The following is a 13,403-nucleotide window of genomic DNA, read 5'->3' on the forward strand; positions in this document are numbered from 1 at the left end:
TTCCATCTACTCTTCATTTTTTAAAATTAAAATAAGTAAAATTAAATTTTATTTATTTGTCAGAGAGAGAGAGAGCACAAGCAGAGAGGCAACAGCCAGAGGGAGAAGCAGGTTCTCTGCTGAACGAGGAGTCTGATGTGGGACTCCATCCCAGAACCCTGGGATCATGACTGAGCCAAACACAGATGCTTGACTGATTGAGCCACCCAGGCATTCTTTTCTGCTATTCATTCTTAATTTCATTACGTTGTGGTAAAAAAAAAACAACAAAAAACTTCTATGATTTTAATCTTCATAAATTTGTTAAGACTTGTTTTGCAGACAAACAGGTTGTCTATACTAGAAAATGTTCCATGTATGATTGAAAAGATTATATATTCTGCTCTTGCTTGGTGGAGTGGTATGTATATGTCTATTACGTGTAAGTGGTCTGTAATGCGCAAGTGCTCTCCTTGGACTTAATGTGGTCTTGCTATACAATTAAATTGAGGTATTAACCTCTGCTACTCTCATGACACCATTGAGTTCTTACTTCAATTCTGTCTTTTGTATTTCACATAAATGGGGTCCCTGTTGTTAGGTGCACATATATTTATTATTGTTATAGTATCGACAGAATTTCATTCCTTTATCTATAATGTCATTTTTGTTTCCTGACACTCTATGAACTTAATGTGTATTTGTGTGATATTAGTAAGGCCACTGGTCCCTTGTTTGGCTTCCATTTGCATGAAAAGACTTTTCACATACTTTGGCATCTCTTGTGTGTTCTTAGATTTAATGTGACTCTCTTATAGACAGGAGGTTCTTCATCTTGTGGTTTATTCATTCAGCCAATTTACACCTTTTAATCTACTTAAAAAGTACTCACTGGATGGAAGGACTACTACTGCTGTTTTTTCATACTTTACTTCTTGTGGCTGTTTAATCCCACTTTCTCTTTTATTGTGCTCCACTATGTTTCTTTGACATTTCATATTGACAGACTTTGATGCCATTCTCATTTCCTTTTTATGAGTTCTACAGGGTTTTTTCTTTTTGTGACCCTAGGGATATCTAAAGCCTCTCAAAGCTATAATAAACCATTGTAACCTGGTATTGTCAACAACATACAAAACTCTACTGTTTGTCATTTCTACTCCTTCACCCAATTTATGTCACTGATATCCCAAATTCCATCTTTTATGTGGTGTGGTCTATAATTTAGATATATCATTTTTCGCTTTATTCTTTTAAAAATTTCTGTCACATAAATAAAAGTGATTTGTGTTACCACTTTACAATAGTCCACGTTGCTATATTTGTGGAGTTTTATATTTTCCTGTGGTTTTAACTACTGTTTAGAACCTTTTTATTGTAGGTAGAAAGATTTCCTTTAATATTTCTTATAAGGCAGGTCTACTGGTACACTTCTAGTAGTTTTTCCCCGGGAAAGTTTTTATTTCTCCATTTTTGAAGGATAGTATGGCAGATACAATATCTTTGGTCGATATTTTCTGACCTTTCAGTACTCGAATATATTATCTCATACACTTATTTATACAAGTTCTGCTGAGAAACCATTAATATTCTTAGATGAGTCTGTTGCACAAGATGAGTTACTTCTATCATGCTGTTTCAAAATTCTTTCACTTGTGATTTTTGAGAGGCTATCTATCTATCTATCTATCTATCTATCTATCTATCTATCTATGTATTCATTCATTAGAGACACAGAGAGGCAGAGACATAGGCAGAGGGTGAAGCAGACTCCCTGTGGGGAGCCCAATGCAGGACTCAATCCCAGGACCCCGGGATCACGCCCTGGGCCAAAGGCAGACACTCAACCCCTGAGCCACTGAGGTATCCCATTTTGATTAATTCTTTTGCTGACCATTCAGTGTCTTTTCAATTCAGTTATTGTACTTTTTTAGCTCCCAATTTCTGTTTAGTTGTTTTTTTAGACTTTCTGTCTCTTTGGATTTTCATTTTGAACATGCATAGTTTACTGGTACCATGTAGTTACTGGTCTCCTCTTCCTTCATGAACACTTTAATGATCACTATTTTGAATTCTTTGTCAGGCATTTAATTCTTCTCTATTAATTTAGGGTCAGCTTTAGGGTTTTACTTTCTTCCTTTTGTTGGAACATGTTTTTCTGTCTCTTCATTTGCCTGGTGATCTTTTGCTGAGATTTGGGAATTTAAAAAACAGCCTCTGGTCCCAGAATTTATGGACTTGCTTTGTAAAGGAAAACACAGACAGCAGCCACCTGTGCAGTAATTCTGGGACCTGTGACACATATATTCTGGAGGTGTATAATGTCTGAGTGCTTGTAATTTCACAGTTAAACAATTGTTTGTTGTTTCATATTCACTGCATACGATCATTCCTCTCCTGATGTTCTTCAACTCTGCATTCTCTCTGGTGTTTGAACAAGCACTTTCCTTTTCTCTGAGCAGACACCAGAGTACATCAAGGGTGTTCTCATTCCCTCAGCCCTACATGTCATGCATGACAGAAACAAGCCCCACCAGGCAGCTGCAGTGAAGCCAGATTATGGCTCACATAGGTCCCTCATCTTTTCTGAACAGTCTAGAGTTTTCTCACAGTCTTGCCATGAAGTTCCAGGTAGGGTGAGCAGCTATTGTGGGCAATGTAACAAAATTTCCTTTCTTCAAACCGGCTCTTCTTCACTTGTTCTTACATGAGGTTGCTGTATTCTCCCAACTGGCTTGTGGAGCACTCAAAAGGCAATTTGGTTAGTTCGTGTCCTCATGGTGGAGCATAGTCCTGGTGCTTCCTATTTCTGTATTATCCTAATATCCTATGTTAGATATTCATTTTCTACATTAACATTTTATAGTATATACATGTAAGTGTAGTACGTGGGATCATTTATTGGTATCTTTCAGTTATGGCTTCTCATGGCACCCTGGGATTGTTGACAAAGACAGGCAAAAAGATTTATTACATAAAGTGCTATTGGGAAGACATGGAAGCTGTGGCTTTGAGATCACAGTTAGTGAAAGACTAACAAGGTGATGGCAGGAAGTGAAGAGCAAAAAGAATGTTATTACGGATATAACTAAACTGGGACGATTACCATTAATGGAATCCTTACTGCCTAAAGAAATAGAGAATAGAAAACATTCTGAAGGAAACCCCATTTGAAGACAGTTATGTTTGCAGGACGCCTGGGTGGCTCAATGGATGAGCGTCTACCTTTGGCTGAGGGTGTGATCCTGGAGTCCCAGGATCAAGTCTTACACGGGGCTCCCTGCAGGAAGCCTCCTTCTCCCTCTGCCTGTGTCTATGTATTTCCCATGAATAAATAAATAAAATCTTTTTAAAAAACGATAGTTATGTTTGCATAACAGTGTGTTTATAAACCCAATACCCAATTCCATTATTTAAATGTACTTATTCTCTGAAAAGAAATTTGGAACGTTACTTATTCTATGCTGAAAGTAATGATTTGAACCATTTCAATTATAGGAAGGATGGATTATTCAAACATTTATACAAATTACAAATATTAAAATGAACATAAAAGGCCTAGATATATTTGAGAGATCTTTATGAGAGTTCATTATTCTTGTAATAAAAAAAAAGACTCCAGATTCCAAAGTCCCTAATTTTGATAAACAAGGGCTTGTCTCTATCCAACCATCACTGTTCGTTAGATATCACACAATACATAATTTGTGGCTTTTAAAAAAGATTTTATTTATTTATTTATGACACAGAGAGAGAGGCAGAGACATAGGCAGAGGGAGAAGCAGGATCCTCACAGGGACCCTGATATAGGACTCAATCCCAGACCCCAGGATCACACCGAGCTGAATGAAGGCAGACGCTCAACCGCTGAGCCACCCAGGTGTCCCACAAAATTATTTTTTATTTATTTTTATTTTTTATTTTTTTAAAAGATTTTATTTATTTATTCATAGAGACACAGAGAGAGAGAGAGAGGCAGAGACACAAGCAGAGGGAGAAGCAGGCTCCATGCAGAGAGCCGGACCTGGGACTCATCCAGGGTCTCCAGGATCACGCCCTGGGCTGTAGGCGGCGCTAAACCGCTGCGCCACAGGGGCCGCCACAAAATTAGTTTTTAAAACTGAGTCATATATATCCAAATTTTGAACCAATCAACAACAATCCAATGCACAGAAAGATTATGTAGCTCAGAGAGCAGAAAGCAGTAAACAGAAATGTCTTATCAATACGAATACTATGTGAATATACATACTACAGCCTTAATGTAAGAAAGAAATCTTAACTATATGTGTTAGCTACCTTTCTGAAACATTAAAGGAGTATGCTTTATATTTAGCAAATGCCTATACAGTATATACAACTTTAAGGCATATGTAAGGTACACTGAAAGTCTGAACCAACTAGAATGTAAGGTTTTCTTATGTGAAGATGTAAATTTCAGAAAGAAACCAACTTGAAATAAGTCCACTATCACAAGTATTGCAAAGGTGACCCATACAAAGCCTATCATTTGCCAATTCTATACAAAGAAAAACAGCCCAATCATAATACCAGAAATCTTATCAAAGGGCATTGTGGTAAGCTGCTTGAAAGGATAAATAACTTATCTGAGGGATTACAATAGCAAATAACAATGCAAATTACATAACATGTGAGAAAAATATGCAATGTATATTAGCAAGAGGTTAGGAAGCTGAATACTGTGGGAAAGGTTTATAAGCCTGTACAAGTCGGTTTCGAAAAAGTATTGACTGCTTGTTATAGCAAATGACCAAGATTTTCACTGCAACAGTTTTTCCCCACATCAAAATCAGAAAGCAATACGTCTTTCACCAATTGTTGTTCAGTATTTTGTTTTTTTCCCCCAACCCTCAGAACACAGAAATCGATGTTTGAATGTTACTCATTTAAGGGACTCCTAGATACCGTGTCCATAAACCTTATACAAGCTGAAATTGAGGTACATGGACAAACACCATCAACATTTATGGGAAAAGGTGTTGTTGTTTTAAAGATTTTTATTTATTTATTCATGAGAGACACAGAGAGAGACAGAGAGGCAGAGGGAGAAGCAGGGTCCATGCAGGGAGCCCCACACGGACCCGATCCTGGGTCTCCAGGATCACACCCCAGGCTGCAGGTGGCACTAAACCGCTCTGCCACCCAGGGGGGCTGTCCTGTTGTTGTTCTTAAGTGATATTACCTGAGTTACATAATCACACTCTTCCTGTCCTTCCAAAACCAACATGTGGGAAATCCTCTTTAGCATTCTGCCAAACACCAAGTAATTAAAAGCTCTGCACAAAGTGACCCCTTTATTTTATAAGGACTTTTTCCCACCCCTACACCTTCAATCTGCGTATGCTTTTACACTGAAATGAGTCTCTTGAAGACTACACAGCTCAGGTTTGTATTTTTTTCCATTCAGGCCATCTAGATCTTTGGATTGGAGAATTTAGTGCCTTTATATTTAAAGCAAGTATTGGTACAGGTATGGAATTACTGTTGTCATTTTTTCATTGTTTTCTGACTATTTAGAATTATTTATCCCTTTCTTATTCACTTGCTCTTTATCTTTGTTATTTAATGATTTTCCATGAGGGTATACTGCATGTTTTCATTTTATGATTACCAGGAGGCTTAAAGAAGACAGCTTAGAGCAATTTTAACTTGTTAACAGCTTACTGTTGCATACTAACACATGTTCAGGACTGTGCTAATTCTTTAAAAATACGGATGTACAGTTGGTTGTCATTTTAGGGAAGACTTAGCTATTCTCTGATTATCTGTGAGGATTTCTTCATTTCAACACATCAGCTCATACTCTCTAACAATTGCTATTATGAAGATAGATCAGTAGTTTACTGAACTGCCATCTTTTTTTTTTTTTTTTAAGATATTATTTATTTATCCATGAGAGACACAGAGAGAAAGCCAGAAACACAGGCAGGAGAAGCTGGCTCCTTTCAAGGAGCCTGATGCAAGACTTGATCCCAGGACCCTGGGATCACAACCTGAGTGAAGGCAGTCGATCAATCACTGAGCCACCTAAGTGCCCGTAGTCTGCCATCTCTTTTACCTTAAAAACTTACTAGTAAAACATTTTTTTTGTAATATTCAGAAATTTTTAAAATTTCAAATGGAGAATGATGCTGAACACGTACTTCATACCTGGAATCAATGTTATGACCGCAAGCAGAATATCCATTTAGATTTTCTTCATATATTGGGATGCATGGGTGGCTCAGTGGTTGAGCGTCTTGCCTTCTGCTCAGGGTGTAATCCCGGAGTCTCAGGATGGAGTGCCACATCGGGCTCCCTACATGGAGCCTGATGCTCCCTCTTCCTGTCTCTGGCTTCTCTGATTGTCTCTCATGAATAAATAAAATCTTAAAAAATATATATTTTCTTCATATACTGCATGTTGTATGTCCTTAATGTTCCATGGAAAATTAGGTATGCATGAATTCCACTTAAGGAAGAAGGGCATCTCATATCTTTGATGCAACAAAAATCACTTCCATAGTTTCACACACCCACTAGGAATAAATGAATTTTCTGAAGAGTTGTGACTGCAGAAACACAATATTTGCAAAAGTCACAAATCTCATATAGGGTCAATGAAAACAAAAACAGGGACGCCTGGGTGGCTCATCAATTGAGCATCTCCCTTCGGCCCAGGGCGTGATCCTGCAGACCCGGGATCATCGGGCTCCCTGCATGGAGCCTGCTTCTCCCTCTGCCTGTGCCTCTCATGAATAAATAAATAGAATCTTAAAAAAAAGAAAGAAAGAAAGAAAGAAAGAAAGAAAGAAAGAAAGAAAGAAAGAAAGAAAGAAAGAAAGAAAGAAAGAAAGAAAGAAAGAAAAAGAAAGAAAGAAAAACACATGGCAATATACCCACGCAAAAATCCATCCCTTCTCTTTTAACACATGATTGCATAAACATGGTCTAACTTTGTATTAGTCCCTTTTTAATGTGATGTCTGAATAGAGTGACAGATAAACTGCTTTGTACTATGAATTGTGACATTTATTGACATTTTATATTCAATTAAAAACATTTTTATTTTTACCTTTCAAGTTACTTTTCTTCTCTGAACTGTGAGGTTTCCTAAGGTATAACATACTCTCCTCTTTCATTATGTTGCTACACTTTGAACCAAGATTGTGTTTTGGGATACTGAGTAAGGATTGGATTCCAGTTAAAGATTTGGCCACTTTCTTCCCATTTCAATTTTGTTTTTGTATGATAACTGTAATATGAAGCAAGTTATGACTTCCAGCTAGCAGTTTGATTCGTTCAATTTTCTATTATTTTTCCTCAGTATGAACTCAGTGATGCTGAGTGACGGTTGAACATCCTGAAACCTTTACCACATTCTTTACAGTTATAATATTTCTCTAGTATGAATTCTATAATTATGAGAGAGGCTTGAGCAATATTAAAGGGCTTGTGAATGTTTTTTTATTTTTTAAAGATTTTATTTATTTATTCATGAGAAACAGAGAGAGGAGAGAGAGAGGCAGAGACACAGGCAGAAGGAGAAGAAGGCTCGATGCAGGGAGCCTGACGTGGTATTCGATCCTGGGTCTTCAGGATCACACTCTGGGCTGAAGGCAGCGCTAAACCGCTGAGCCACCTGGGCTGCCCTAATGTTTATATTTATAAAAATCACTTCCACTATCCATTCCTCTAATAAGGAATCCTCTAATAAGGTGTAACATTGCTTAAGGGTCTTGTCACATTCTTTACACATGTATTAGTTATTCTCCGACATGAATGCTCTGATGTAGAGTTAGGATTCAACAGTTCTTACAAATTCTCTCTTAAATTGGAAAAACTGCTCAGGTATGAATCCTGTGATGTCGAGTAAAGCTTGATTGATGGATAAAGGCCTTCCCACATTCTTTACATTTATAAGGTTTATCACCAGTATGCATTCTGTGATGCTGAGTAAGGCCTGAATGATGGATAAAGGCCTTCCCACATTCTTTACATTTATAAGGTTTCTCTCCAGTATGAATTATATGATGTCGAGTAAGGTGTGAGTGCTGCTTAAAGGCCTTAGCACATTCCTTACATTTATAAGGTTTCTCTCCAGTATGAATTCTCTGATGTTGAGTAAGGCTTGAGTGGTGGTTAAAGGCTTTGCCACATTCCTTACAATTGTAAGGTTTCTCTCCAGTATGAATTTTGTGATGCTGAGTAAGGTTTGATTGCTGGTTAAAAGCCTTGCCACATTGTTTACATTGGTAAGGTTTCTCTCCTGTATGAATTTTGAGATGCTGAGTAAAGTTTGATTGATGGATAAAGGCCTTCCCACATTCTTTACATTCATAAGGTTTCTCTCCTGTATGAATTCTGTGATGTTGAGTAAAGCTTGATTGATGGATAAAGGCTTTGCCACATTCCTTACATTTATAAGGTTTCTCTCCAGTATGAATTCTGTGATGTTGAGTAAAGCTTGACTGGTGGTTAAAGGTCTTGCCACATTCTTTACATTTATAAGGTTTCTCTCCAGTATGGATTCTGTGATGTTTACTAAGGTTTAAGTGATGGTTAAAAGCTTTGCCACATTCCTTACATTTATAAGCTTTCTCTCTAGTATGAATTCTGTGATGTTGAGTAAGGCCTGACTGATGGATAAATGCCTTGCCACATTCTTTACATTCATAAGGTTTCTCTCCAGTATGAATTTTGTGATGTTGAGTAAAACTGGATTGATGGATAAAGGCCTTGCCACATTCTTTACATTTATAAGGTTTCTCTCCTGTATGGATTCTGTGATGTTGATTAAAGCTTGATTGATGTATAAAGGCTTTGCCACATTCTTTACATTTATAAGGTTTCTCTCCAGTATGTAATTTGTGATGTCGAATAAGGTTTGATTGGTGGTTAAAGGTCTTGCCACATTCTTTACATTTATAAGGTTTCTCTCCTGTATGAATTCTGTGATGTTGAGTAAAGCTTGATTGATGGATAAAGGCTTTGCCACATTCTTTACATTTATACGGTTTCTCTCCTGTATTAATTCTGTGATGTTGAGTAACGTTTGACTGACGGATAAAAGCCTTGCCACGTTCTTTATATTTATAAGGTTTCTCTCCAGTATGCATTCTGTGATGCTGAGTAAGGCTTGATTGATGTATAAAGGCCTTGCCACGTTCTTTACATTTATACGATTTCTCTCTAGTATGAATTTTGTGATGTCGAGTAAGGTTTGATTGCTGGTTAAAGACTTTGCCACATTCTTTACATTTGTAAGGTTTCTCTCCAGTATGAATTTTATGATGTTTAGTAAGGTTTGATTGCAAGTTAAAGGCCTTGCCACATTGTTTACATTCATAAGGTTTCTCTCCAGTATGAATCCTGTGATGTTGACTAAAGCTTGAGTGGTAATTAAAGGCCTTGCCACATTCTATACATTTGTAAGGTTTCTCTCTACTACACACGGTCTTACGTATGCGTATTCTTGATGACTGACTCAACAGGTTCCCAGGTTTAGTGTATGTGCATGGGTTTTTTCTCCCATGAATTGTCTGATGATCACCAACACCGGTGGAGTGGTTAAGATCATTTTCACAATCATTATATTTATAAGGATTCTCTCTCCTATGCATACTGTTATATACAAGGTTGGCTCTTTGATGAAAGACGTCCCCCCATGTATTACATTCAGAATGGGTCTCTGGAGAATGAGTCCTCAGATGTTTATCAACATTTGAGCCTTGATTACATTTTTCCTCAGATTCACTGCCTTGAGCAAGTCTGTCTTCACTGAAAATGGTCTGGTAATTTTGTAGGGTTGAGTCCTTGGTGAAGGACCTCTCAAACTGAAACCACCTAGCAGTTGCTTCTTCATCTATAAATCTCTGATGTTTAGACATATTTGACTGAAAGGTCGGTCTAATCCTATTTTCCAGATTGTTCAAATTATTATCTTCAGCATGGTAACTTTCTAGATTTTCTACATTATCTTTCCATAAATATGTATCTTTGAATATTTGATTTGAGCTGTTGCCTACAGAAACACTCTGCTTTATAGAACTAGTGGCCTTAAAAAGAAAGGTTTTACACAATGTTTTATATCCTTCACCATGTGGGGCAGTGAGATTCTTATTATGGGCAGTAGCCTCAATTTGGATATATCCTTTATGATCATTGTCCCAGTCTATCATTAAGTGTAACTTCTCAAGGACACTATGTTTATATGGACCCACTGACACATTTGGAAATGAAGCTTCTTTGCACAGCTCTGACAGGAAGCTTGGGGTGTCATGTGAAGATACAGCTGAAAAATATTGAATAACAGAAAAGGCAAGTCATTCCACTTACTACTTTCAGAAGAAAATACTGATGACATCTATATACAGCCATCAAATCAGTCAGAGAATATCAGCAAGATGGTTGAGGAGTCCTCAGGACTTCATCCCTCCATGGACACATAAACTTGTACACAACATACTGACCACATAGCTTAACAGTTAATTCCATAGTGTGACACAAACCACTTTCCTGTAGCTCAAGTAATCATGAAAAGTACCATAGGAGCCCAAAATCAGCAGAGGGAAGGAATTTTTTTAAAAACTATTTTACTCATTTGAGAGAGACAGACAGACAGAGAGAGAGAGAGAATGAGCAAGGGGAAGGCCAAAGGAGAGGGGCAAGCAGACTCCCTGCTCAGCAGGGAGCATGACACAAGATTTAAACCCAGGACCTCGAGATCATGACCTGAGCTGAACTCAAACACTTAACTGACTGGGCAATCCTGTCACTCTGTGGAAGAAAGGAAACTTAAACATAAAACAGAAATGAATAAAATGGGATTTAGGAAAATATCAACAATACGAGGATTTGGTTTTCAGAAAAAATAAAAATAAAAGTTGATGGACATAGAACTAAAGTAAGAATGAAAGAGGAAACCAACTAAAATAGGAAGAAATGGTATAACCAATACTACAGAAATGAAAATAATTAAAAGAGGCAATGATACATATATATGCCAAGGAATAAATACCATTGAATGGATATAAATACCCAAAAAGGGGGCAGCCCGGTGGCTCAACGGTTCAGTGCCTCCTTTGGCCCAGGGCCTGATCCTGGAGACCCAGGATCCAGTCCCATGTCGGGCTCCCTGCATTGAGCCTGCTTCTCCCTCTGCCTGTTGTCTCTGCCTCTCTCTCTCTCTCTCTCTCTCTCTCTCTCTCTCTCTTTGTTTCTCATGAATAATTAAATAAAATCTTAAAAAAAAAAAAAAAGATCTAACTTACCTGGACTCCATCATGAAGCAATTTCTAAAACAATCTCAACTGATCTACGCCTACTAAGTAAATTGACAAAGTAATTTTTTTTTTTTTTTTTTTTTTTTTTTTTTTTTTGACAAAGTAATTTTAAAAAACCTCCGAACAAGGAAAAATCCTATGCCAGATGAATTCACGGGATAATTCATACAAATATATAATGAGAAAGTACTTCAAATATCCTCAAATATTTGCAAGGAGTAAAGAGAAGGGAGAAAATGACAACACTCTCTGGGACACCAGCATTAGCAGGTTATCAAAGCCATAGGAGAAACTACAAGTAAAGAAATCTACAAACTACTATCTGTGAGGAATATTCATGCAAAGTCCACAATGAAATAATGCAAACGGAATCAAAAGCACACTTTACCATTTTACAACATGATCAAGTGAGAATTCTTCCTGGAATTCAATACTATCAATTTGAGACTGCACATTAACAGGAAGAGGATCATAATAACTAACCGGACACTTTGAAGAGATTATACAGAGATTTTACTCCATAGTAAAAGGAAGTAACTACAACAAAGCAAATAAAACCAAGAGTTGGTTATTCTCCTTCCAACCAGAAGCCTACTGTGAAAATGACATAAACTACCAAATTTTGGAAAGTATGTAGATAAGCCAGAAATCCCATGTGCTGCGATGTGTGTGAAAAGTGGTATAAAGATTGTGGGATGGAGTTTCATAGTGTCTGTTAAAGCTGAATAAACCTATTTACCAACAATTCACTCCCATACACACACACACACACACACACACACACACACACACACAGAGGCAGCAGATATATCTACATTTTTCACACTTAAAGACAAATTATAGATTTTACATGCCAGTAATAGTCATGACAGTCATAGACTGAGAACCATTCACTTGCATATTAATACTAGAACGATGCAGTCAGTTGATATTCACATGATGGAACTGGATCCATCCAACTCTAATGAATGGTGCACAACAACATGCAGTGATACATAAATTTACAGGCAAGAGACAGAAAGGAAAAAAATGCCAATTACAAAAGAGTTCCCGTCACCTGATTACATTCACGTAAAGTACAAAAACGAGGACAGGCACCTATTCCTTACGTGTTAAAGGAGTGTTGAGCTTTTGGGAAAATTACTAAGGACCTCAAGGGGAATTTTAGAGGACAAACAAAATAAAGTTTCTTGAGCTCAATGGATTATAGAGATGGGATTCGGTTGTGAAATCCCACTGAACTGTTCACCTACGATCTCCACATGTGACTTTACTTTTAAAAAATGTCCAAGAATAAGAGATGTATATTAAAAGATCAGTGTCAGGGCACCTGGGTGGCTCAGTGGGTTAAGCATCTGCCTTTGGCAGAAGTCATGATCTCAGGGCCCCAGGATCCTTGCTCAGCAGCAGGGAGTCGGCTTCTCCCTCTCCCTCTACTCTGTTCTCTCTCTTTCTCTCTCTAATAAATAAAGTCTTTAATCAAACAAACAAACAAACAAATACACAAATAAAAGTGTCATAATGTATGCGGACAAGTTGAAATTAAAGTTAGGAAGGAACTTCCCACTGTGACTAAATTTTCATGGCATGCATGAATTTATAGCTAAAGCAATATGGTACTGAGTATACAATATTCACAAAAAAAGAAGGAAATATAGAATTATTTTCTTAAAATTCATATAGGAAAACACAAAAAAATTAAGCGGATAGAGTGTAAAGTAAAAACACGGTAATTCCAAACCCCAACATCTCCATTAGAATATTAACATATATAAACTAAATGTTCCTGGTAACACTAAACTTTGCTTGAATATATTCCGTTGGAATTTTCCTAGAGTTGTAACTGAAACGTGAGGATGAAATTGGAAAAAAACTAAACAAAAAACAAAACCGTGTGTGATAACCAATTAAACATGCTGCATGGCAAAAATAAATATGATGTCGAATAATTTTTAACACTGAAGGAGTCTGTCACTCTTCTTCATAATGTTGTTAAGTATCTAAATGTACTCCATTCTATCTCATCAATAACACATAATCAGTGTGTGCATATTTATATACACATATAAACATATACACACATACATACATGTATGTAGCAAGACATTCATTGTTACCTCACGAGATATAAAAGTATTC

At 37.1% G+C, this 13,403-nt stretch overlaps 1 protein-coding gene across 1 annotated transcript in view; it reads right to left on the bottom strand.

Annotated features, from left to right (window-relative positions):
- Nucleotides 1-6,783: 6,783 nt before the first annotated feature.
- The window catches only part of LOC119875994 (zinc finger protein 420-like), a 39,832-nt gene continuing 33,212 nt past the window's right edge, over nt 6,784-13,403 (bottom strand). Inside the window, exon 5 of the mRNA XM_038527924.1 lies at nt 6,784-10,273. Coding sequence (XP_038383852.1) covers nt 7,827-10,273 — 2,447 coding nt within the window. The 3' untranslated portion in view covers nt 6,784-7,826. The remainder of the gene's footprint in view (nt 10,274-13,403) is intronic.

The sequence above is a fragment of the Canis lupus genome, chromosome 1 (assembly GCF_011100685.1).
Source record: "Canis lupus familiaris isolate Mischka breed German Shepherd chromosome 1, alternate assembly UU_Cfam_GSD_1.0, whole genome shotgun sequence".
Classification (NCBI taxonomy): Eukaryota; Metazoa; Chordata; class Mammalia; order Carnivora; family Canidae; genus Canis; species Canis lupus.